Below are 27,869 nucleotides of genomic sequence, written 5' to 3'. Positions count from 1 at the left end.
CACTGGCCTCCTGTCATTGGCTGCGCGTCTCACCGCCCACCTGCACAAACTCATTCATTGAGCACTCGGCGGATCTGAGCAGTACGATTGCCCAAACTCAGCCGCGTCTTGCGTTAGTGCAAAAAGTCCCCATGAACAGGACCGATTACGCGGTTTCTCAGCGTGCCTTTCTCCAAATTAACCCTCTGGCTGTGCTATTTCGAGATGGCAAAGGTTGACTAAGAATTTAGCTCAATGGGAAAGTTGTGTGGAGAAGAGGTGGCAAATTAAATTTAATCCAGACGCTTGTGAGGTCATGTACCCTGGGAGGCCGAATCCTGCTGGGCACAGAGAGGGGTAGGAACTTGGGAGGGTTGAGGGACAGGAGGAAGGACCTCTCCAGGTCACTGAGAGGGGCAACGCGGGATAAGGTTAGAATTAAAAGATGCTATAACTTGTCCAACCCAATCTCTTTTTAACTTTTGATGTTCCTTTTCAGTCAAATGTGTCTCTTGCAAAATCAACTTTCAACTTTTTAATGTAAACTAATACCCTCTTTCTCTTAATTGGATTATTAAGCCCATTAACATTAAAAGTGGCAAAATTTAAATTAGCCAGAGCAAATTACATTAAGTGGCGAATCACCCCTCCCCATGGCTCCATTACAAACATGTTTAAAGATCTCTTCAAAGAAAGGAATAACGAACAACCCCCCCCCCCCCCCACAAAAAAAAACTACAGCAATATAAGAATAGTACCCCCTCAGGCAGATATCTGAATAAAAAGGTGGGGGTGGGGGGATCAATACAAGCAAGATGCAATAGGTTGATACAGGTGAGAAGGTAAAAGAGAAAGAAGCAAGGTGAGGAGACCAGAGGGCAAAGGCTCTTTGATGGAAGGAATGGGGTAGAGAGCTAGAGGAACAAGGGAAAGGGAAAACAGGGGAGGGGTATCAACAGAATGTTACCATTTGGTTGGAGACAGCTGAGAGAGAATACAAGCTGTTGTTCCTCCAATTTGCAGGTAACCTCGATGTGGCAATATGTGAGACTGAACAGACATGGCAATTAAATGGTTGGCCACTGGGTGGTCCTTGCAGTTGGAATGGACAGAAGGAAGGTGCTTATGAGGTGATCTCCCAGTCTGTATCCAATCTCGCTGATGTGAAGGAGGCAGCATCGGCAGCACTGGATGCAGTCAGTGGCCCCTACAGATTCACAGGTGAAGTGTTGATTCAGTTGGAAGGACTGTTTGGGAGGTGCAAGAGCAAGCATTGCACGTTTTGCGACCAAAGGGGTGAGTACCAAGGAGGAAATCCCTAGAGAAAGTGTAGAGGGGAGGGGAAGATGTGTCTGATGTTGGGATCCAGGTTTAGGTGACAAGAATTGTGGAGAAAGATATGTTGGAAATGAAGGCCCGTGAAGTGGTAGGCATGGTCATTGGAAATCCTGTCCCCTTTGAGTTGAGGAAATGGGGGGGGAAGAGGAAGGTATGGGTGGGGGTGGGGGTGGGGGGGGGAAAGAGAAAGGTTAGGGGAGAAGGGTCAGGGTAGATGTGCAGGAAATAGAGGAGCTACAAGTGAGGGCTGAGTTAATGGCAGTAGAGGGGAAGCCACATTTTCTGAAGGGCATCTCAATGTCCTAGAATACAACTGGAAGTAAGACATCTCAGATGTTCTGTGCCACATTGATCAATAGGAACCTGCAATAAGCCGTGTCTTTTCAGTGTCTACGATGGATGGGAGGGTCAGAGCCTGTGATGTTTCTGGGCTTTTGAATTGCTAAACCAGGTTGTGATGCAACTAGCCAGTATATTTTCCACAGTGCACTTGTAGAAGTTTGTTCAGAGTTTCATACAATGAATAGAGTTGGGGACAAGCCACGCAATCTTGGGATGCCCGTGTTGATGGTCAGTGAGGAGGAGGAGGAGGTGAAGTTGCTGATTAGGGTCTGCCAATGAGGAAGTGGAGGATTCAGTTGCAGAGGGATGGACAGAGTCCCAAATCCTTTAGCTTGATCATGCATGTTGCTAGTATAATGGTGTTCAATGTCAAAGGGAAAGAATTATTGTTGGTAACTGCAATCCAAACAATTTATTTACCTGGATGATGATTCAAACATAACCATTTTCTGAGTTGAGTGGAATTTTACAAGTACAGTTCAATAAGTACCTTATTTAAAAAATATTTTGGATCCTGAGCTTTATTAACAAAGAGAACAAGGCAAATAGTTAGAAACTAGTACTAAGCATAGTGGGTTGCAACTGGGCTTATTGTATCCAATCCTATATATAACACTTTAGGCAAGATTACTGTGAAGATTTAGCAAAATAATTCCAGAGGAATTTTAGTTATGTGGATAGATTGGAGAAGATCAAATTGTTCTTCTGGAAACAGAGGAGGTTCTAATTGAAACATTTAAAATCCAGAAGGGTTCAAGGAGTAGAGAAAGGGATGAGATTCCCATTGGCAGAGGAATCAAATGCTAAAAGGCATTGATGTAATGAATTGGAAAAAGTTATGCAAGGAGTTTTCACCCAGCAGTGGTTTGGGTTTACAATTTACTTCCATGAGTAGTAGTGGAACAGGATTAAAGGTAGTTTTCAAAAGAGTGTGTTGAAAATATCATTCAACTCAATTTTTTCTCTTTATATATATATATATATATATATTCAGAGAGACATTTCTTAGTAAAAATAGCTGTTCAGTTCCCATTTTTCAATAGAAAACATTACACAATTTCCTCTGCAGAAGAAATGGTGAAACCTTCTGTGGAATTACAAAGCAAATAATTTCCCTTATTCTTCAGTGTGATTCCTTACACAAGAATAAAATCTGTGCTACACAAGCAACAAAAACAAGTTATATACCCATTTTCTCCCTTGAAATAAATGAACCTTTCTGTTAATTATCACATGATCATTACAATTGATCCAAATTCCAGATTGATACCAATATGAATCTCAACCCATTCACATATTTTGCACTACAATAGCTCATTTGCAGTATATTCACTAATTTGACCTTATTGCAAGTGAAAATACCTTTGTTTTTAATCTCTGGCTTTGTTTGCATTGGCCATAGAGCGTCTTGTGCAAATGAATTGTACATATAAAAGGTTTTAGTGTAATTCAAATGGAACACAAGATTAGTTTATTTGCAGATAATGTTTTAGTATATTTGACTCAATCACAGTTGTCATTACCTAGACTCTTATGATCAATTGATAGAGTATGGAAGAATTTCTGGCTACAAAATTAATTGGGATAAAAGTGAAGTTATGGAATTAGTACAAGGTGATTATTCACAATGTCAAAGGGATATTCAATTTAGAAGGCCTAATGATGGGATTTAGTATTTAGGGATACGTATAGATAATAATTTGAAAAATTTATGTAAACTATGTTTCATTACTCAAGAAAATAACTGAATATTTGAAGAGATGGGCAAGTTTGCCTATAACTTTAATTGGAAGAGATAATTGTATTAAAATAAATATTTTTACGAAAATTCAATATCTGTTTCAAACTTTACCAATTTTTGTTCCTCAAAATTTTTTTCTGGAATTAAATAAAGTTAGGAAATTTCTTTGGAAAGGTAAGGTATCGATGGAAAAATTAACATGGAGATATGAACAAGGTGGATTACAACTTCCTAATTTTAAGAATTACTACAAGGCAGCAGAACTGAGGCTTCTTGCCTCTTTATTCAGGAATATTAAATCAGCTTGGGTGGAAATTGAGTTAAATAAAATCGGAGAAGAAAAAACGGAAGAATCTATTTATAAATGGGAACCAAGACTGATTTCCGCTGACAGAGATGCTCCAGTATTGAAACATTTGATAAATATTTGGAATAAAATTAATTCAGAAAACATAGAAACATAGAAGATAGGAGCAGGAGTAGGTCATTCGACCCTTCGAGCCTGCTCCTCCATTCAACGAGATCATGGCTGATCTTACCCTGTCCCCGCCTTCTCTCCGTAACCTTTAATACCCTTATACTGAAGAAATATATCTAATTCCCTCTTAAATATATTTAATGAACCTGCCTCTACTGCCCTCTGTGGCAATGAATTCCACAGATTGATGGAGGCTTTCTGTCATCAAAAATGCCAAAAATCCTCTTATAACTTTCTCCAAAGATTATTCTTTTTTTAAATATATACGATCATAAATGAATTTGTGAAATAGGGGACTGTTATGAGAGTGGTCAATCGATGACATTTGATCAATTTAGAGCTAGATATGATATTCCCCACCACACTCTTTTTTGTTATTTTCAATTGAATTTATTTGAGAGATAAATTAGGACCAGAAATGATATTAATGAATTGTACTGATTTAGAATAATTGATTACTGATGGGAAAGTTAAGAAATTTATTTCATTAGAATATATGAGATTACAGGAGAATGTGTCTAAATTAGGTTTATTTAGGTCAAAGGAAAGATGGGAACATGATTTAAATATATCAACAGATCAGCAGACATGGAAAAAATTGTGTAAGGATATTATGATTAATACAATTAATGTAAGATCTAGACTCCTTCAATTTTTTAATAACATTAATTATATTTTACATCTCAAAAACTAAATAAATGGAAATCAGATATTTCAAACCCATGTTTTAGATGTGGTGAAGAAATTGGAACTTTTCTCCACTCTACTTGGTCTTGTTCAAAAGTGAAGCCATTTTAGATTTCTATCAATAATTTTTGCAGCAAGTTACTGGTGTTGTTTTTAAATTAAATCCTGAATTATTCTTGATGGGGAATTTTAAAAATATAATTCCTAAATTAAATTTATCAGATTCTCAATTGAAATTTATTAAATTAGCTCTGGTAATAGCGAGGAAGTGTTACTTGGAAATCAGATGATTCAAAGCTGTATTCCATTAGAAAAAATTACATACAATTTGAGAGGTAAGTATTCTACTTTGTTTATACAGATTTGGAGCCTGCATGCTCAAACATTAGGATTGAATTTATAAATAATTCCTTTGATTTCTCTGATTCCATGAAGTTTTTCCACAATGAATTATGTTTTAGTTGTGAAAATGTTTTTATGTGAGATCTTAGAGTGTTTCCGAGAGCAATGTAACTTAACATGTATATTTACTCTATTTTTCTTAGTATTTTAGTGTTTTTTCTCTTTTTTTGTAGTTTTAGTTTTTTTGGGGTAGGTAGTAGGGGTTTTTTCGGGAGGGGGTGGGGGTAGGAGGGTGTATTGGATAGTTTTTTTAAATATAAAATTAACATGTATTTAATCATTCCTTTTATATAATACTGATATATGAAAACTGCATTTTTGCACGTACTTGTTATAAATAACATTTTTTTAATTTGCTCATCTGGCTATCAATGTGCAAAAAGTTAAAACCTTCTCTTGAGATGCAGACATAAGTATATTCAGTTCACGAGAAACACCAAAGAAAGCAATTAAAGGGTATGGGTCTATTTTGATTTTAAAAATCAGTGATAAAGATTGAAATAGGTTTTCCCCAAATCTTCCTAAATTGGGATATTCCCAAAACATACCCAGCTTCAAAAATTTTGCACTTCTCACATAATTGATCAACATCTGACATGTGTGTTCTGTGTACCACCTTAAATTATAATAAACAATGTTTGGACAAAATGAAGAATCATTAATTAAAAACTAAGAGCAGAGTACCAATCTTCATCTGAAATGTTATACTGAGATCATGTTCCAAATCATTCTTAATCCCAGCCATCAAGGCTGACCTTAAATCCAATAAATTGTTATATATACATGATATTAGTCCACCATGAACAAGAATATTTGAATTTGCGATTCGAGGAAATTCATGTGATTTTAACTGAACAAAATGCCTAACGTAAATATCTAAAGAAATGTCTATTAGAAAGATTAACTATGGCTGACAGTTGTTCAAAAGACGCAAAGTTATTTTGAATAAAAAGATCTTTATAACTTTTGATACCCAATCGTTACCATTCCTTAAAGCCTGCATCTGATACAGATGGCTGGAAATCTATAATGGGACTAGCAAGAAAAAACTGCTATAACCAAAAAATTTCCTAAATTGAGCTCAGATTCTCAACCTATTTCTCATTATCAGATTGTGTGTCAAATTAGAAAAATAAAAGGGTAAAATGGAACCTAAAATTGCCAACATAGATGATTTTTTGGTAAATTTAAGTTCCTTTTCTATTCAAGAAAGGTGATTCACTAATTTATCAAAATGTAACAATAAAAGTGAATTATGGATATTAATCGCCCAGTAATAAAATTGAAAATTTGGAAGTGATAATCCCCCATTCCTAAATCAGCAGATCAAAAACAATTGAAACCATGGATTAAATTTAAGAAGACATTTACCTTCCAAATGAATTCAGACTCTAATAATCAGCAACTTGCCCAGTACCTCCCGAAGGACATGCACAGCATCCACCACGCAAGTCAATCTCCTCCTACACATGATAGATGATAAAGAAAGAAGCTGGTTAAAGCTTGTTTATGGTCATCTGATTGAACACCTACAACCCGACCAAAAAAGCTAATCTCCAGACTTTAGTGCACACAAACACACAGTACACCCTACACAAACACAACTTGTATACACAGCAAATTAAAATAAATGCAAATAAAGATCATTTACAGGTTTCTAAGCTTGTTCATCAGTCTCACTGCCTGTGTGACTATACTGTTTCCCAGCCTCACAGTCCTGCTTTTTATGTACCTCTTCCTTGAAAGTAGTGTTTGAGAGATACTGCAGGCTGGATGGTAATGTCCTCAATGCTTCTCTGAGCCCTCTTTAAGCACCACTCCCTGGAGATCATCAACAGAGAGAAAAAAAACCCTAGTTATCTTCTCGGCAGTTTTAATCACCTTCCATACTGACCTCCAATCTGATGCTTTGGAGCTACCATACTATGATGGAGCCAGCCAGGGCACTCTCCACTGGGCTCCTGTAAGAACATTGTTAGTAATGGGCATGGGAAGTTATGGTGGTGCGAGGGGCAGTTAGAGGGAGGGATGAGTAGAAGGAGGGGTGGATAGGGAAGAGGTAAAGAGGTAAAAGGGGAGGGGCAGGGTGAGTAGGGGAGGGGTGATTAGAGGGTGAGAGACAGGTAGAGGGAGGAACAGGTTGAGGGGAGAGGCAGTAGAGGGGCGTGTATAGGATGGGGTGGGTAGAGGCAGAACGAGTGGAGTGAGGGGTGAGTAGAGGTTGGGTAAAGGACTGGTCAGGTAGAGGGATGGTGGGTCGAGGATGAATAGAGGCCTAGAGCCTGAGGAGTGAGCAGGAAATGCTAAGTCCTGATGCAGGCCAAAATGGACACAGCCTGTGAATGCTGACTACATCTCCACAGGGACCAAATGTGTTTCCCTCAGGTCAAGCAAAGGGTGAACTTGAGCTACCTACTCCTGACCTGTAACATTATCCTCCTAAAGTTATATCCTAAAGTTTAACATTACATATGTTGAAAGAAGAGAAAACATGCCGATGTTGTTGAAAATTTTCAATAAATATTTAGTTCGGCCCTCGACTTAGTCCAAGTTTTTAATTTGAGTTTGACACCCCTGCTGTAAGGGATGCTGGGTGTCAATAATGGCGACTCTGCCTGACTACAGGCACAAGGAAATTTCATGTAATATTACATGTTCTGTACTAAAAGGTGTTATGAATCTTGAAACCTCTGAGCTTTGAGGAGCACATTATGGCTATTGTCTTTTTAAAGTATTTTTGTATTGCAACTTGTTTCACAAGTCTGTTACCCTCCTAACCTATAAACCTTTACATCAAGTGGTTTGCGAACAAACAAACCTCAAGTATTAATATGGGTAAAGTTCTCTCTAGTTACCTATTGCCTTGGAAAGTTAATGAAGTTGAGTTTCACTATCCCCAGCTGCAGACTCACCAATCCTTTGATCTAAAAGTTTCTTCTTTCATTCGATTGTGTGTAACAACTCTTTGAAACTTCTGAAGTCTACTGAAAATCTAAGTAACTTATTTACATATTTGAAAGTTTCAAATAACCTAGTCTATCTGGAGTTGACAAAATCATATCGTTTCTTTAGCAAAAAAAATTGTGAAGATAAAACATAATGTGGCTGCTAAAAACAAAGAGACATACATGAAAACCATCAAAGAAATGAAATAGAAATGCACAATTTCGTACTATTTCAATTGAGGAGCATGATAGTTTCTACACACAAATACCAACTTTGCACTGAATTTATTCCTTCAATACAATAATATTTGCCTGAATCTAATGCAAAGGATTTTTAAAATTCCTTTGGAATTTTCCTGCAAGTTATTTATACCTACCTTTAAAAAAACCCACTTCTTTATATGTTGCAATAGTTTTTCTACAGTTCAACAAACTTGTCAATATAATAGGGAGACTCCGATATACTGAGCCAGATATTTCATACTGTTATAAAATTTTTCCGCAAAATGTATTGGTAAACAGTACTACTTTTATGCCACTGTAGCTAAAGAGACAACAGCGATATCTGAAATGGAAAAAAACAACAATGTTCAGGAGACGATAATGGAATTAGTGCCTTTCATTTGTACTTAACTACCAACTACAGCATTAACCTTCCAGCTTTTCCATCAATCTAAGGATGTTATTACAGTCTACATCTCACTGTTTCCCATACTTTTCAGTCAAGCACAAAATTGGATTCTTTTGGCAAGCTATTAGAATCCATTTTTCACCCAAATTATATAAAAAACTAATTTTGCATCAGCTGTTACAAAAGGAAAAAAAAAACTGCAAAGATTTCAGTAAAAGAAAAGACATTAAAGTTAATGGATTGTGTTAAAAGTAAGAGAAATATGGCATCAGGAAGGCTGGCTATGCATTAATTAAGCAAGTCATCAGATCCAAATGGGATAAGGACTTAAGACAGGAGCAGAAATTAGCTATTTAGCCCATCGAGTCTGCCCTGCCATTCAATAATGAGCGGATCTATTTTCCCCCACTCAGTAACACTACCTGGCCACCTCCCCATAACTAGTGATGCCCTGGCTAATAAAGAATTGATCTATTTCTGTCTTAAATACACCCAATGCCTCCACAACTGTCCGTGGCCACATATTCCATAGATTTACCACTCTCTGACGAAAGAACTTCCTCCGCTCCCCTGTACTAAGTGGACACCCTTCAATCCTGAATTGTGCCCTCTTGTCCTAGACTCTCCCACCACAGGAACAAATCTTTCTACATCTACTTCATCCATGCCTCTCAACATTCAAAATGTTTAAATGCGATCCCCCTCAATCTCCTAAATTCCATTGAGTACAGACCAAGAGTTGTCAATCGTTCCTCACTGTCTCCCAATGGTTCCTTTCCTCCAAGCTCTCTAATCACCTCAGGTGCATTAAACAATAGCTAATCCAGAAACGCTGACCCCTTAGTGGGCTCAACAAGCTGCTTTAAAAAAAAACATCTCATAGTGTAAGGTAAAACATCATGAGATGGGAATGTGTAAGGAGTTAACCTGTACAGGGCTGTAACAAGAAGGGGAGGTGTCCTTGTACTCCTGTTAGGTAAAACATCATGAGATGGGAATGTGTAAGGAGTTACCCTGTACAGGGCTGTAACAAGATGTGAATGCATCCTTGTACTTACAAGATAAGAAAGACATTGATGGATTGAGAGGCAGGAAGCTAGCAGGGAAAGGATAGCAACAGTTTTAGTCATTGGACAAGTAATGATATGATGATGTTCTAAGCATGTATCCAAGGGTATAAAAAATCACCATTTTGCTGATAACGGCAGAATGCATTCTCCGACTAACATGGTTAGTCGCAAGTGTTACAATCCGGTAATAAAGAACAAAGAACCCTGATTTCGACTCAGCCTGGTGTTTGTCTCACTCATTCATGAACAAAGCAGACCTAACAATGGGCATTCTACAGATTCTCTCTCTTGAGATCCAGTCCCAACCTGGTTTGCTTAATCTACTTGCATGTTAAAACTACCATCAAATTGCCCTGCTCATATGCCCTTTCTCTTTGCTGCTGTAATTTGTTCTCCACATCCCGGATACTGTTTGGAGGTCTCTATCTGCCAACAGCATCTTTTTATCATTGCCATTTTTTTTAAAACATGACCCACAATGTTTCTCTATCTTCTGATCTTATGTCACCTCTTTCTAATGATTTAATGTTATTCTTACCAACAGATCCACACCCTCCTCTCTGCTTACCTGCCTATCCTTTCAAATACTGTATCCTTTGACATGCAGGTCCCAATGACATCCACCCTTTTGATGGCCACATCAAACCTGCCAATCTGTAGTTGAACTACAGTCGTCTACTTTATTTCTTGTATACATTTAAATAGAAAATATTTAATTCTGCATTTGTTTATTTTTCACTCTGTCCCTGCTCAGAATCAGAATAAGAATTTATTATCATGAACATGTCACAAAATTCGTCGTTTTGCAGCATCACAGTACATTTATTACAAAAAAGTACAAGAAAAACAAATAAAAAAAGTACATGAAAAAGACAAGATGAGGTCGAGTCTGAGGTTCATTGATCATTCAGTACCGCAGCCTACATTCTGACTTCGGCTAATGAGGGTGAAGCCATAAGGAGCTTTATGGCGCCATCTGCGAAACCCAGACTTCCCACCCTGACGGTGCCATGATTGTTGCTGGTGACTTCATTCACATTGACCTGAAAATGGTCTCATCATGGTTTCAACAGCATGTGAACTTCACAACCAGAGGACACATTGGATCAGGTGTGCAATAATGTCCCTGGTACATTCAAGGCTGCACTTTGCCCCCACTTTGGTTACTTGGATCACATATTTGTCCTGCTAACCCCTGCATTCAGACCGCTGGCAAAGCAAACTAGGTCAGTTTGCAGGGAAATCAGGACATGGCCAGGGTGGGGAGGGGGGGGGGGGGGAATAGCAGTGCACCAAGACTGCTTTAAGACTACAGTGTGGAGGTGTTTCAGGAGGTAATTACCTACAACAATCATGTAAGCATCAAGCTCAGTGACTGGCTACATCAACAAGTGCACTGAAGATGTCACAAAAATCAAATGCTTCACAACCAGGGCTAACCAGAAACCAGGCTTGGATGCTGAGTTCCGGGCCCATCTTAGAGCTCATGATGCTGTCTTCAAGTCAGGGAATAGGATGGCTCTAAGATCAGCCAGGGCTTAACTTCCCGTGCAATCTGGAAGGAAAAGCATACACATGTACTGAAGATCCACAGACAGCTGTGCAACACTGGTGACATGAGGTGCAATGTGGTAAGGGATCAAGACCATTATAGATCACAAGTCAACCTTGTGAATAAAGGCTCCCTTCCAGACAGACTGAACACCTTGTATGCAAGAGATGAATAGAATGACGTCGAAGAAAACTGCATGTCCCCATGATGAACTGCCCCCCCCCCCCCCCAATTAGCCACAGCTGTGGTGAGGAGAACCCTGTCCAAGGTGAACCTAGCGGGACCAGACAACATTCCTGGCCGGGTACTGAAGGACCGTGCAGACCAATTGATGGAGATCTTCACAGACCTCATCTTTAACACCTCACTGCAGCAGGCCATTGTTCCACAGGGTTCAAGGCAGCCACAATCATTCTGATACCCAAGAAGTCTCAATGACTACCGCCCTGTGGCAGTGACCTCAACCATTATGAAATGCTTTGAGCATCTGGTGATGGAATACATTAAGGCACACCTCCCAGACATTCTGAATCCATTTCAAATTGCCTATAGAAGAAACTGTTCCACAGACGATGCTATAGTCTTGTCGCTTCTCTTTGCCTTGGCCCATCTGGAGAACAATGCCTCATATGCCAGGCTGCTATTCATTGACCAACTCAGTGCTAAATACAATCATTCCCCAGAGGCTGGTGGAGAAGCTGTCCTCGCTGGGACTCAACATCTCTCTCTGTAACTGGATCCTGGACTTTCTAACAGAAAGACCACAGTTTGTCTGAGTCAGTAGAAGAATATTGAGCACCGTCACTGTGAGCACTGGCACACCTCAGGGCTGTGTGCCAGATTCAGTTCCAACTGTGTCATCAAGTTTGCCTCATCAGCAACAGTGAGTCGCACAACAAAGAGGTGGAAGATCTTGTGAAATGGTTCAAGAGTAACAATCTGAGTCTCAACGTGGACAAGTCAAAGGAGATGATCGTAGACTTCAGGAGGACAAGGAACAACCATCCTACACATCAACATCCCTGTAGTAGAGAGAGAAGAGATCTCCAAGTTCCTTGGAGTTCACTTAACTAGTGATCTATTGTGGACACTCCACATCTCCTCACTTGTCAGGAAAGTGAAACACTGACTGCACATCCTTAGAAGATTGAAGCGGGCAAGGTTACTGGCCACTCTCCTGTCAACCTTTAACAGGAGCTCTATCTAGAGGGTCCCAGCCGGCTGCATCATAGTGTGGTATGGTTGCTGCAGAGAAATGGATCGGGGAATCAATCTACAGGACCATAAGAGTGGCAGAGAGGATCACTGGAATCTCCCTCTCCCATCAACGTGATCAACATCTGAAGAGGGTGTGCAAAATCATTGAGGATCCCTTCCACCCTGCACACATCTTTCAGTTGCTCAATCAGGAAAGAGATACAGGAGCATCAGAGCCAGCACCACCAGGCTGAGGAACAGCTTCGTCCCGCGGGGAGTGGCAATGCTGAATAACCAAAGGAACTGCTCACATTGACCATCCGAGACTCTCATTTGTATAAAACAATATTTATTTTTACCGATATAACACTTGTCCTGCATGTGTTATCTGTCTGTATGTGTGTTATGTCTGGTTGTGTGTCTCCATGTTTTTGCACTGAGAACTGGAGAATGCTGTTTCGTCAGATTGCACACGTCAGATGACAATAAACTTGACTTGATTCAGAAATCTGATGGCAGTGGGGAAGAAGCTGTCCTTAAGCCACTGAGTGCTTAAATTCAGGCTCCTGTACCTTTTTCCCCTGATGGTAGCAGAGTGAAGAGAGCATGGCCTGGGTGGTGGGGGTCCTTGAGGATAGAGGCTGCTTTGTTGACACCACCTCATAGATGTCCTCTCTGGAGTGAAGACAGGTGCCTGTGATGTTGCAGGCTGAGTCAACAACCCTCTGGTGTTTCCCTGTCCTGAGCGTTGGCACCTCCATATCAGATAGTGATGCAATGAGACAGAATGCTCTCCATGGTACACCTGTAGAAGTTTTCAAGAGTCTTTGGCGATGTACCGAATCTCCTCAAATTCCTCACAAAGTATGGCCGCTGGCGAGCCTTCTTTGTGGTGGCATCAACATGGAGGCTCCAGGACAGATCCTCAGAGATGTTGACACCCAGGAATTTGAAGTTCTAGTCCTTCTTCACTGCTGACCCCTCATTGAGGACTGCTTGATGTTCTCTTGATTTCTACAATCATCTCTTTGGTTTGGCTAAAGTTGAGTGCAAGCTTATTGGCGCAACACCACTCAACTAGCTGATCCATCTCCCTCGTGTACACTTCCTCATTACAGTCTGCGATTCTGCCAACACCTGTGATGTCATCAGCAAATTTGCAGATACCATTTGTATTGTGCATATGCACGCAGTGAGTAGAGCAGTGGGCTAAGTGTGCATCCTTGAGGGGCGCCTGTGTTTATCAGTGAAGAAGAGATGTTGCTTTCAATTCGTACTGTAGTCTTTCACTGAGGAAGTCAAGGACCCAGTTGGAAAAGGGGGTGGAGAGGCCCAAGGTTTGGAGTTTGTTGACAAGCAATGAAAGAATAATGGTGTTGAAGGCTGAGCTGTTGTCAATGAAGAGTAGCTGTATGTATGAGATGCTGTTGTCTGGGTGATCCAGAGCTGAATGGAGAGCCAGTGATGTTGTGTTTACTGTGGAACTATTGTGATGGTAGACGAATTGAAGTGGGTCCAGACCTTTGCATACTTATTAATTCTGGCCATGACTAACTTCTCAAAGCATTTAATCAGAATAGATGTGAGTGCTACTGAGGGACAGTTGGTGAGGCAGCTCTGTTCTTCTTCCAGATGATTGATGTCCTTTTGAAGCAGGTGGGAACCTGACTGGAGCAATGAGATATTGAAAATGTTCATGAATACTCCGGCTAGTTGGTTGGCAGAGATTTTCAGTACTGGCCAGGTATGCCATCAGGACCGGATGCCCTCTTGATGTTCTGACATCGGCCTCAAAGACAAATATCACAGGGTCATCAGCCTTTGCAGAAATTCTTGTAGGCACTGTTGTCCCTACTTGTGCTCCAAACGTTTTGTCTTCTATCTCCTCACTTTGGTTCCCACCCTCTGCAATCTAGTTTAACCATCCCCACCCAAACCACCCCTCTCCACCAATAACATTAGCAAACCTCCTTGCCAGGATATTGGTTCCCCTCCTGTTCAGATTCAACCCTTACCACAGTAAAGGTTCCAATAATCCAAGAACTTGAAAGCCTGCACCATCTACTCAGTCATTCATTTGTGCCAGCTATCTTCCCATTCTGACCTTTCCTAGCTTGAGGCACCAGGAGTAATCTAGAGATTACCATCTTCAGCCTCTTTCCTAACCTTACTCTGCAGGATCTCTACCCCAATCCTGCCAATGTAATTGGCACAAATATGTACCACAATCTCTGGCTGCTTGCCCTCCCCTTTAATATTTTGCAACCACTCAAGGACATCCTGGAACTAAGCACCCACTGTCCAATGACCATCGACCAGTAGCATTTGCATCAGCAGTGAAGTGTTTTGAAAGGCTGGTGATTAAACTTATCAGCTGCTGGGAACGGTGACATGTATACATTCCAGTTCACCTATCACAGTGACAGGTCTATGGCAGATGCCATCTCACTGGCTCGACACAAAACCCTGGAACACCTAGACAGCAAAGATGCATACATGAGGATGCTCTTTATCCTCTACAGTTCGGCATTCAACACCATCATCCTCTCTAAGCTGATCAACAAACTCCAAGACTTGGGATTCAACACTACTGTGTCATTGGATCATGGATTTACTCACCTCCAGACCACAATCAATGAGGATTGGTAAGAACTTCTCCAAAATCTCCATCAGTACTGGAGCACGATAGGGCTGCATTCTTAGCCCCCTGCTCTACTCACTTTACACCTACACATGTGTGGCTTGGTACAACAATATCATCTACAAATTTGCCGACAATACCATGGTAGTGGGTTGTATAAAGGAAGGGGATGAGTCAGCAGACAAGATGGAGTATGATGCACCAACAACAACTTTGCACTCAATGTCACCAAAACTAAGGAGATTGTTGACTTAAGGAAAGTCCAGAGGTATACAATCCAGTGATCATTGGGGGAGCAGATCAGAGGTGGAGAGGGTGACCAAATTTAAGTTCTTGCGAGTCACTATCTCAGAGGAACTTTCCTGCATCCAACTCACTAATGGCATTGTGAAGAAACCACATCAGCACTTCTACTCCCTCAGGAGTTTGAGGAGGTTTCGTAGGACACCAAAAATCCTGGAAAATTTCTAGAGTTGTGGTGGAAAGTGTGCTGTCCGACTGCATCACGGTCTGGTATGAAAATACCAGACTGATTCCTGGATTGTATACCTCTGGCTAAACAGGAAGCAGAGTAAATGCCCATTTTTTTCCATAATGGATGTTGATAGACTGCAGTTTCCTGGGTCTCAGGACTGAGACCATTATTTTAATAAAAACATACAAGTAACTTGGTGAGACAAGTGAGACTGCTGAATGAGTTAATGAACCTTTATACTGCCCTCCAAGACTCTACTGTTTATGAAACAATATTTATTTTTACATATATGTACTGCATATGTATTGCTTCTCTATATGTGTTATATCTGGTTGTATGTTCACATATTTTTCCACAGAACTGGAAAACGTACAATCAGATGCTAGCAAACTTGAACATCAATGTGGAAGATAAAATTTCTAAATTTGCAGATGAAATAAATTTAAAAATTCAGTAAGCAATAAAGGGCAATATCTTTCTTTGGCTTGGCTTCGCGGACGAAGATTTATGGAGGGGTAATGTCCACGTCAACTGCAGGCTCGTTAGTGGCTGACAAGTCTGATGCGGGACAGGCAGACACGGTTGCAGCGAAAAATTGGTTGGTTGGGGTTGGGTTTTTCCTCCTTTGTCTTTTGTCAGTGAGGTGGGCTCTGCGGTCTTCTTCAAAGGAGGTTGCTGCCCGCCGAACTGTGAGGCACCAAGATGCACGGTTTGAAGCGATATCAGCCCATTGGCGGTGGTCAATGTGGCAGGCACCAAGAGATTTCTTTAGGCAGTCCTTGTACCTCTTCTTTGGTGCACCTCTGTCACGGTGGCCAGTGGAGAGCTCGCCATATAACACGATCTTGGGAAGGCGATGGACCTCCATTCTGGAGACGTGACCTGCCCAGCGCAGTTGGATCTGCAGCAGCGTGGATTCGATGCTGTCGGCCTCTGCCATCTCAAGTACTTCGATGTTAGGGATGAAGTCGCTCCAATGAATGTTGAGGATGGAGCGGAGACAACGCAGGTGGGAGCATTCTAGGAGCCATAGGTGATGCCGGTAGAGGACCCATGATTCGGAGCCGAACAGGAGTGTGGTATGACAATGGCTCTGTATAGGCTAATCTTTGTGAGGCTTTTCAGTTGGTGGTTTTTCCAGACTCTTGTGGTCTTCCAAATGTGCTATTTGCCTTGGCGAGTCTGTTGTCTATCTCATTGTCGATCCTTGCATCCGATGAAATGGTGCAACTGAGATAGGTAAACTGGTTGACCATTTTGAGTTTTGTGTGCCCGAAGGAGATGTGGGGGGGATGGTAGTCATGGTGGGGAGCTGGCTGATGGAGGACCTCAGTTTTCTTCGTGATGTGATCATCATCACCCTGTAGAATACTTAATCTCGCCGAGAATGTTCTCCCAGAATCAGTGCGGCTTTCGCGCAAACAGAGGAACTACTGACATGGTCTTTACCCTCAGATAGCTCCAAGAAAAGTGCAGAGAACAAAACAAAGGACTCTACATCACCTTTGTTGACCTCACCAAAGCCTTCGACACCGTGAGCAGGAAAGGGCTTTGGCAAATACTAGAGCGCCTCGGATGCCCCCCAAAGTTCCTCAACATGGTTATCCAACTGCACGAAAACCAACAAGGTCGGGTCAGATACAGCAATGAGCTCTCTGAACCCTTCTCCATCAACAATGGCATGAAGCAAGGCTGCTTTCTCGCACCAACCCTCTTTTCAATCCATGAAAGACCTCAACAATGAAGACGCTGTTTACATCCGGAACCGCACGGATGGCAGTCTCTTCAATCTGAGGCGCCTGCAAGCTCACACCAAGACACAAGAGCAACTTGTCCGTGAACTACTCTTTGCAGACGATGCTGCTTTAGTTGCCCATTCAGAGCCAGCTCTTCAGCACTTGACGTCCTGTTTTGCAGAAACTGCCAAAATGTTTGGCCTGGAAGTCAGCCTGAAGAAAACTGAGGTCCTCCATCAGCCAGCTCCCCACCATGACTACCAGCACCCCCACATCTCCATCGGGCACACAAAACTCAAAGGGCAATATAATAGACAGCAAAAAGATACAAATTTATTCATCCAGTTTAGGAAGTTATATTTTGACAGAAAGATTAGGAGAGATTTATATTGGTGTGGAGAAATAGAGACAGCAGCAGGACATGTAGTTAGTAGAATATACTGTATAGATCCTTGGAATTCATAAATAGAAGCAAATAGAACAAAAGTAGGAAACTTCTGCTCATCATACTCCACAAAGTGTGGGTTAAGGTCAAGGGGGGGGGGGGGGGGTGCAGAAAAGATTTGCTAGAATAATTCCTGCCATGAGAGATTTAAACAATAGGATTTGACTGAAGCAATTGGGGGATTTTCCATTTTAAATGTTTCAAAGAAGATTAAGAGTTTGAAAGGACCATTAGAAGTGTAGATTCTGAATTAGTTTCAATAGGTTAAATAAAGGGAAACTGGTGTCATATGTTTTGAGGAAGAGGAGTCACAAATTTAAAATTCTGAGCAAAAGGGACGAGAGGAAACATCTTGTCCAACCCAGTTATAATCTAGAATTCACTACTTATTGGAACAGTGAAAAGAAAATCAAATTAGTGCTTTCGAAAGGGAATTAGATAGGTACTAAAGATAGAATAATTTGCAGACACATGGGAATAAAGAGGGCTGTACAAGGAGGCAGCACAGTTTTGATGGCCCAAATGTCCTTTTGTGCACAATATTTGCATAGTTCAATTTGAAGTCTCTATTGTTAGAGAGGCCAAATATATATTGGAAGAACACATCATATTCTGATTGGGTAGCTTACAACCCAATGTACGAACATTGAATTTTCCAATTTCAGGCAACATGCAACCAGAAGCATTCCCCTCCAACATACTCACCTGTCCACCTAGTTTTCTTCTCCTTTTGTTCCTATCTCCCATTCCTCCTGTCATCACCTGGATCCATCTGTCAATCAACCCCTCCACATCTGATTTCACCTATCAGTAACCAGTCTCTGCCACCCTCCCCTTGTATTGCTATACCGCCAACCTTTTCTCTCAACCCTATTTCAGAATCTTGACCCAAAACTTCATTTGACACCATTTGCCTTTATAGATGCTTTTTTTTTTGTTGAATTCTTTTAGATTTCACAAAGTCTTGGAGGCTATAATATAGCAAAAGGTCTGTCATTCGACCTTTTGGAAATCCTAATGGTTTGGCATCCACTCACCAGTGCTCTGATTTCCATTGAAACTTACTGGGTTCACTGAAATCTCACTATGCAACATCTCAAAAAGTGAATTAAAATTTATTTGCAATATTCAAAAAAATGCAATAGACAAGAAAATCTGCAAGTCTGACACCTTCCAAAGCTCTTAGCATTTACAAGTTTTACTGTCCATTAAACATCCAAAACCATAAAACTGAATGGCAAGTCTCGACCTAATTTATTTTCATGGAATAAATGATGAGTAATTACAGCCAAATAGACCGATTATTAATAAGTGCCAAGCAAACCTAACAATTTATGAAATCTAGTATTCAAACGACTTTACAATTTAGCAGTTTGGACCAATGTAACTTTAAAAACTTACTGCAATGTTGTTCACAACAATTCTACTCAGTAAAAATCTTATTTCTAATGCCATGGTCTTCAATGAAAATGTACAAAAAGTAGGCAAAGTTAAAGTAAAATTAATTCACACTTCAATTATTCTTTCACTCCATCACGTGCTATTTCGAACTATTTTAGTCATTAAATGCAAGTAATCAGCCACTTTACACTTCAATAAAAGATGCCAGTTTTTGAGTGGTACATCATTTGGATGAACAGTCGAACCTGCCACAAGGGGTGAAGTGAACACAATGTACATTTATTAAATGTGATTAGAGTAAAAATATACACAATAAATCTCCCCAATGCAGCAAAGATCAATTTCAAGAACTTTTATAATTCATGTTTTATCCAAATGATTTTACAATGAAGCAGTTAAATTTAATAAATACAACTTTAAGAATATTCAATAGCATTCATGTCAGAGTGAAACAACAGCATCATTAGTCCTTTTTGAAGGTAAAAGCAGATAATCTTGAATTCACAGATAGGTGTTCTGGTTTCTGCTTTTTAGCTAAAGTTTCAGATTCTTCATATTTTTCCTTTTTGTCTTCTTGGTCATCCACACCCAGCTCCTCTGTACGTTTGCGTTTTTTAACTTCTGTATTAGGCTCACTATGCGTATCACTTTTAGCCCTCTCTGTCCAAACCTAGAAAATAAAATTATTGCACGAGATATTTGTTATCCTCCTCATTCAGTTGATATAAAATTAATTACATGCCGCTACTAGAGCCTTCGCTCACACACCAGTAGGGGTCAAGAAGAGATTTAGACCCTGATTCGAAAGGGGAACACATGCAAGTTCATTTTGGCAATGTATTTCTTATTTCCAGCAGAAGACCTTAAAAACTGAGCCTTTACAAATTGAGGTAAAGGTGGGAGTCAGACTTGGGAATAACGATTGAGGAGCGGTGCTGCTCAGACCTGTGTTAGAGTAGGATGACTGCGATTATTAATGTGCGGTATACGCTGGTGCCGTATAATTTTCTCCACCATCTATATGTGACACGGCAAAAATTGTCTAAGGCTAAACTAGAAATTTCAGACCAATGCTTCAGATGTGGCATTGTGACGGGAACCTCTGTGCACTCAACATGTACCAAGGTGAGGCCCTTTTGGGTGGAACTTGGCCAAGTCCAAGAAAAAAAAATCATAGGTAAAGAATTCCCACAGGATTCAGAGTTGTTCCTGTTGGGAAACATGATGGACATAAGCTCAAGATGAAGCTGTCCAAATTCCAAAACCAATTTGTAATGATCACATTGGTTGTGGCCAGGAAGTGCATAGCAGTTACTTGGAAATCTGACTCCCACTTGGGCATTGCACACTGGAACACAGAAATGCAAAGCTGTGTTCCTCTGGAGAAAATTACCGATAACTTAAGGAAACATAGAACATCTTCCTAAAAATTTGGCAACCACATTTAAATTTCATAGGAGCACAGTTACAGTGTGGACCTATGTGTCTCTCCACCCTGCCTTCCCCATCTACCCTTCTACTGAGTCAAGAAAAATGTAACAGCCTAAGTGCTGGCTGTCAGGCCATGACAAATCCCTGATGTGTTCCCTACCTCTGTTGACTTATGGTAGGTTGGGGGGAGGGAAGGGGAAAAATTACCAACTCACGGCGAATTTTATATATAATTGATATCTGTAATTTGTGATTGATTACTGGAAACTGAGTTTGAAAATTTATAAATATTTAAAAAAAGCTTTTTTTTTTAAAAACGAAGATGTGACTATGTTTAACATTGAATCACAGCGCTGAGTGGTACATTCGTTGCAGAATGAGGTTGTTGGTTAGCACTATTTTTTTTAACTTCCAGTTAGATGCTCGTTGGATTTAATTGGCTGGTTTACTGGTACAATGACAGTAAAGTGAGTCATCATCAATTGAAAATAAGCCCCAAGTGAGGAAAAAAGTTGTTTTTTTGGAGTGGACTTACCATTTAGAAGAGAGAGAAAGTCAAATGGCAAGTTGGATGCCCATCCTAATATTCCATCCACTCACAAACTGTAAATCTTACTCTGCAGCTAATACCATACAGTAAATCCTTCTCTCAGACTATTTATCCAATATTTATTCAAATTCACAGCACAAGACTTTGCTTAAAATTCTCTTCATTGTCCACCTTTATCTATCAATTACATTCATGCAAGGTTGGCATTTAAACCTAAGTGTTTAAAATACCATATACTCATAGAAATGAAATCAATATTAATAAATATATCTAGATGAGGTTCCTTATATCTCAATACATCTATGCCAGTTAACCAAAACCTATAGATATAAATCTGTACATGAGCTTTGCGTTAGTAATTTCCAAATATTTAGACAATGTATCTAAACAGGTGTTTTTAAAATGATAATGGCCTTTCTTCAGCAGTCAAGCAATTTATTTTACACTTTTAAATTTAGACATACAGCACGGAAACAGGCCATTTCGGCCCACGAGTCCATGCTGCTCAATTTGCACCCAATTAACCTGCACCCCTCCCCACCAGTACATTTCAAACGGTAGGAGGAAACCAGAGCCCTCGGGGTAAATCCCATGCAGACACGGGAAGAACTCAGAAACTTCTTACACTGCTCCCAATCGCTGGCGCTGTAAAGGCGTTGTGCTAACCACCATGCCAACTGTGCCACCCCAAAGTGAAAATGCAAAGAATTAAATACTGAGCTCTAACAGCAGAACAATGGATCACAAATTAAAGGAATGATGACAAATTATTTACCCAAGCATTCATTTCCTCATGGAAGTGGATTTTTCAGCCTAACAATTTTAGCTATTCAATCATTTTAATTAAATTACTCCAAGTTAATCTTATTAATTACAAAAATAAAACAAAATTGGTGTATTAAATTCCAAGAATGGGTTTCATACCTTCCTCTCCTCAGCTGACAGAATGCGAAACCTATTCATGCTTTCCATAATTATTTCTTCTTCAGTCAAATCTGGACTTTCAGTAATAATATCACCTCTGCTTTCCTCTAACCAGAGTTGGAAACCTGTCTTCTTTGGCCTTTTTGCAAAAAAAAAGACAATTTCTTAACAAAATGTTATCACTTTTAGTCTGTCCAATTGGCACATGGAAATAATAGTTGTAAAACTAAAAATCACAGACCATGTGTAATGTGTAATAATTATCTTGTAATACTTTTTTCCATCTTCTTTCTTTGGCTTGGCTTCGCGGACAAAGATTTATGGAGGGGGGTAAATGTCCACGTCAGCTGCAGGCTCGTTGGTGGCTGACAAGTCCGATGCGGGACAGGCAGACACGGTTGTAGCGGTTGCAGGGGAAAATTGGTTGGTTGGGGTTGGGTGTTGGGTTTTTCCTCCTTTGCCTTTTATCAGTGAGGTGGGCTCTGCGGTCTTCTTCAAAGGAGGTTGCTGCCCGCCAAACTGTGAGGTGCCAAGATGCACGGTTTGAGCCGATATCAGCCCACTGGCGGTGGTCACTGTGGCAGGCACCAAGAGATTTCTTTAGGCAGTCCTTGTACCTTTTCTTTGGTGCACCTCTGTCACGGTGGCTAGTGGAGAGCTCGCCATATAACACGATCTTGGGAAGGCGATGGTCCTCCATTCTGGAGACGTGACCCACCCAGCGCAGCTGGATCTTCAGCAGCGTGGACTCGATGCTGTCGACCTCTGCCATCTCGAGTACTTCGACGTTAGGGATGAAAGCGCTCCAATGAATGTTGAGGATGGAGCGGAGACAATGCTGGTGGAAGCGTTCTAGGAGCCGTAGGTGATGCCGGTAGAGGACCCATGATTCGGAGCCGAACAGGAGTGTGGGTATGAAAACGGCTCTGTATATGCTTATCTTCGTGAGGTTTTTCAGTTGGTTATTTTTCCAGACTCTTTTGTGTAGTCTTCCAAAGGCGCTATTTGCCTTGGCGAGTCTGTTGTCTATCTCGTTGTCGATCCTTGCATCTGATGAAATGGTGCAGCCGAGATAGGTAAACTGGTTGACCGTTTTGAGTTTTGTGTGCCCGATGGAGATGTGGGGGGGCTGGTAGTCATGGTGGGGAGCTGGCTGATGGAGGACCTCAGTTTTCTTCAGGCTGACTTCCAGGCCAAACATTTTGGCAGTTTCCGCAAAACAGGACGTCAAGCGCTGAAGAGCTGGCTCTGAATGGGCAACTAAAGCGGCATCGTCTGCAAAGAGTAGTTCACGGACAAGTTTCTCTTGTGTCTTGGTGTGCCCTAGGATTCTCCTAAATAGAATAATACCTAGTGTTGCCGAGAATTTTCTCCCAGAATCACAGTGCGGCTTTTGTGCAAACAGAGGAACTACTGACATGGTCTTTGCCCTCAGACAGCTCCAAGAAAAGTGCAGAGAACAAAACAAAGGACTCTACATCACCTTTGTTGACCTCACAAAAGCCTTTGACACCGTGAGCAGGAAAGGGCTTTGGCAAATACAAGAGCGCATCGGATGCCCCCCAAAGTTCCTCAACATGATTATCCAACTGCACGAAAACCAACAAGGTCGGGTCAGATACAGCAATGAGCTCTCTGAACCCTTCTCCATTAACAATGGCGTGAAGCAAGGCTGTGTTCTCGCACCAACCCTCTTCAATCTTCTTCAGCATGATGCTGAACCAAGCCATGAAAGACCTCAACAATGAAGACGCTGTTTACATCCGGTACCGCACTTTTTTCAATAGATATGATTTAAATGTTACAAATCAATTACTAAAATTTTGAAAAAGTGTAATAAAACAAATTGGTAGCTTGACAAGCAGAGTTAATGGTTGTCTAAAATGTTTTAACATTGAGTTAAAATATACTCACTTTTTGTTGTCTGCAATTTTGTCTGGAATAATTGCTTGTATAGGTTGAACCTCACCAGATTTATCTTCTGCAATTGTACTGCTAGACTTGCGGATTGTTGATTGGAATAGAGTAGCTTGAGTCTTTCGAGTAAAAAAAATAAGAACATTAAAAATAGATGCCAAACTACATTTAGAGTACTATTGCATTTTATAAACTAATTACACAAGCCAAGAATTTGAAAATATCTCCTTACAGGTGCATTCTAAAATGAAAAATGGGATTTAGAAATAAATCTTCAGAGAGATGGCTCCACCACCCATGATTTCTTTTTTTTTTAAAATGTCAAAGCAATGAAGATGCAAGTGTCTATAAAATTGACATGATAATCAGCAAAATAATTTGGTAACATTTCCAAAACAAAATAAAAAAGATGGTACGAACACACATCTATTGCTTTGTATCCTTTGGATTTTTGATATTTAGATGCCCTCCATCATTGTTCATATACAAGGAAAAATGGTGAATTTCACTTTTTTTCCCATCTGCATGGATACCATTACCAGAACCACTCATGTTGTAAAAAAAAAATGCATCTACATAATAACCTTACACTTTGATGTAGAAAAAGATTCCTAATTAAGACTATAGAAGACAGCACATACAGTTATGATTGCATTATAGTACATTAACCAATTTAAATTAAATAAGACATACAGCTCTGTAACAGCACGAGTCTGTGCTGCCCAAATTAACCTACACGCCGATATTTTTTGTTTAAAGGGTGGGAGGAAACCGGAGCCCATTGAGAAAACCTGGGCTCCGGTTTCCTCCCTCCCGGAGAGAGTGTAGAAACTCCATACAGAGAGCACGGAATTCAAACGCAGGTCTGGTCCCGATCACTAGCATTGTAAAGGTGTTGCGCTAAACTGCTACACCAAGCATGCTGCCATACGTAATTTACAAAAGGCAAGAATCAACCTGGGAATTCATTCCCAAATTGGGTAATATTTGGGTGAGCAGCCTGGGCAAATACCGATCAATACAATTCTGGAATCTACACCAAATTCATAAATAGTTTAGTACCTGTTTTGCCTTTGGTTTTGATTTCAGAGGCTTCAGGACTGGTGACTTCTCCTTATTTAAAGGGTGATTGTTGTTGCTTGTTAATCTCTTACCAGATTTCACCATGCTATCAAGAATATTACTGTTGCGAGTTAGAGTTCCAGCTAATCCAAGGGGTACATCAGCAGATGTCACCTTGGGAAAGAATACAACACATTTTAAGAAGACTTAAGTAAATAAAATAAATGATTTACAAAATATTACTGTTTAACTAATGTAAATCTAAAAAGAAATGCAATTTGTGCATTAGATGTTCAAACAGGAGATAAGCCACAACAGAACACGGCTGCTTGTTTAAAAGAAAACATCTAATTCTCTGTGCATTATAATTTTTGTAATTCTTGCAGAAACTTAGTTAAATATATATTTTGACCAGTTATATACTTAATTTATGATCCAATAGGTTTGGAATTAACCAGATGAATATGGCACATATTTTACTTACTACCATCAAGTTGACTTCCGTGGCATTAAATACTAAAGGCAAAGCACAATATTCAAGATGAGCAAACTCACAGGGCAAGGGAAATGCAATGGATAAATATTTGGGAGAATATGGTAAGATTTAGAGTAGGTCACATTCATACACATATTTTAAAACAGATCTTATTTGAAAGACTGAAGAATTCATATTCAGTAACATTGCAGGATCTTTGGATACTTTAATGCATATTTCACAAGTAGGTGCTAATTGAAATGAAATGCATTGACCATTGTTTAGAGACAAACTGGCTGTTAAAAAGTATTTATAGTGTGCTAACAGAAAGGTAACTCCTGGGCTTTGTTTATCTAAGACAACAGCTTGACCAAGGAGAACAACTCCTGTTGTTTGCTGAAGAAGGTGGGGGTTTTTGCAAGTGAGAGTCCCATGGGCTTTTTGCAAGTGAGCAGTCTCAGTTGGGGAGAGGGGGTGGGGGGGTAAGAGAGGGAGAGAGAGGGAGAGAGAGGGAGGAGACAAGCCTTCTCAGCTAATGTGTGTGACACTGAAAAGAGACTGAACAGTCACGGCTGAAACAAGCCAGGAAGAGCTGATTGGAAACAGAAAGCTCCAGAGCAGTGGATGGCTGGAATTGCTATCTATCTGATATTTCTCTTGGAATAAGTGGTACAGAAAGGAACTCTGTGGTAGCCTGAAGAAAGAGGTTACCATCTGGAAAACCCTGATGGGGCAAGTTTCATCAGCGAGACCTTGAGGTGACTAATGGTGGTACCTCAGTTGTGGAAATCCTGGAACAACAAATCTCTCTGTGCAAACCCTACAAGAACCTTCCTGAGCGGTAAATATTTACCTTTCGAGCACCAAAGCCTGGTGAACTTTATACATGTTAAATTCTGTGCACAGTATAAGAATTGCCTGCATCCAGAGAACTTGGAAGAAGGAGAAATGAGATTGAACTGTGAACCAAAGAACTTTTCTTAAATTTACACACACATTACATACACATGCGCTTAGAATTAGAAGGGGGTTAATTTGGGTTAGTTAAGAATAGAAATAAGTTAAAGTTTAATTCTCTTTTCATGTTTAAAGTTGATTTAAAACAACATTTGTTTTAAAAACCACTCGTCTTGGTGAATGTCTGTAACTGCTGGGTTTTGGGGTCCTTTGGGCTCGTAACAGAAGAAACAACTGGTAGTAGTAAAGAATGAGGAGATGGCAAGAGGAGGAACAATAGAGGTGTTAAATAAAAAGGAAATAGAGAAAACAAAAAATGGAAAAAAGGAAGACAAAAATTCATTCTAAGAGAAAGAGATGGCGAATGGAGGAAAATGTGCATATAGAAGTGATGGAAACAAGAATAGATGACAGATCTGAAGAGAGAGATTAAGAAGATCATGTGCTGCAAAAATAAAATGTTTAGAAGAAGAGGACAGCAAATACTGAGGCTACATGAAAAATCAAACTGGATAAGCAGCTGAATAAACAAAATAGAGAGAAGATAACAAGAATATTCGCAAGGAAAGCAAAAATAGAAATTGGTTGGGGAAGGTAGGAGTTTTCAATGTTAAGAAGCATGAGGATTCAGTTCACTGATCAAGTGATATTAAATGCATAATTAATCATTCATTGATCACTATACAATAATGGCGATTAGAATACAGTAGTAAGATTGAGGAGTAGCTTGTGCTTCAAGACATGATAGAGTCTCATTACAGGACCTATTAGGCTCACTGCTTATATGGCAACCCAGCTTTCAAAGTAGTTCTTGAAATTTACAACTTTATACCCTTGTACAGTTTCCTATTCAACAATTTATTGTGAACATCTCAATCCCCAAATTTAATGATCCCATCTGAAAACAATTATTACCATTGTTACAAACTAACAACCCTTTTAGCACTAACAAAGGAACAGCAATTGAAAATTCACCAGACAATGGTAAATTCAAAATAATAGTTTTTATTAAACCATCAATAACATGACATTTCTTTCTCATCTCTAAATTTAACCCCATTATGCGCAAATGTAATATGGGTGTGTGTGTGTATAATTAAAGTCCTGCTCCGAAAAGTCAATTTTTAAAACTTCAGCATAATTTTAGTCTTGCTTGAAAGTCTTAAATTCTCAGTTCAGAAATAATTATAAAGCACTTTTAAACATCACAATCTTCAGGCCTCTTTACTCACAATTCTTTTGATGAGATATTTTGAGAGATATTCTTTAAATAGAAGTGACCATCTTTTGAGCCACCAATGTCCCTCCTGTGAAAAGGATAATACAATTCCCATCTTCCCAGGATCAAATCTTCTTTTTACTGAAGATTTTGGAATATATTTTCCACATGAAGAATCTGCCCTCTTTTCAAAGTGACAGTGAATTTAGCTACTTTTTTCCACGATGAACTCACAAACCCAGACAAGGGTTAAACAAAGTGGCCATACAAAAAT

General features: G+C 40.0%; 1 protein-coding gene and 1 long non-coding RNA gene across 6 annotated transcripts in view; one reads left to right on the top strand and one right to left on the bottom strand.

Annotated features, from left to right (window-relative positions):
- LOC138753676 (uncharacterized) overlaps nt 1–27,869 on the top strand; it is an 89,411-nt gene that overhangs the window by 1,182 nt on the left and 60,360 nt on the right. The window lies entirely within an intron of this gene.
- wdhd1 (WD repeat and HMG-box DNA binding protein 1) overlaps nt 18,783–27,869 on the bottom strand; it is an 81,144-nt gene continuing 72,057 nt past the window's right edge. For all 5 annotated transcript variants that reach the window (XM_069916935.1, XM_069916938.1, XM_069916936.1 and 2 more), the window contains 4 exons: nt 24,945–25,118; nt 23,880–24,001; nt 21,966–22,104; nt 18,783–19,730 (listed from right to left, as the gene is read on the bottom strand). In XM_069916935.1, the coding sequence (XP_069773036.1) occupies nt 19,524–19,730; nt 21,966–22,104; nt 23,880–24,001; nt 24,945–25,118 (642 nt within the window). In that variant the 3' untranslated portion in view covers nt 18,783–19,523. The remainder of the gene's footprint in view (nt 19,731–21,965; nt 22,105–23,879; nt 24,002–24,944; nt 25,119–27,869) is intronic.

The sequence above is a fragment of the Narcine bancroftii genome, chromosome 2 (genome assembly GCF_036971445.1).
Source record: "Narcine bancroftii isolate sNarBan1 chromosome 2, sNarBan1.hap1, whole genome shotgun sequence".
Classification (NCBI taxonomy): Eukaryota; Metazoa; Chordata; class Chondrichthyes; order Torpediniformes; family Narcinidae; genus Narcine; species Narcine bancroftii.
This window is presented reverse-complemented; position numbering and strand designations above follow the sequence as displayed.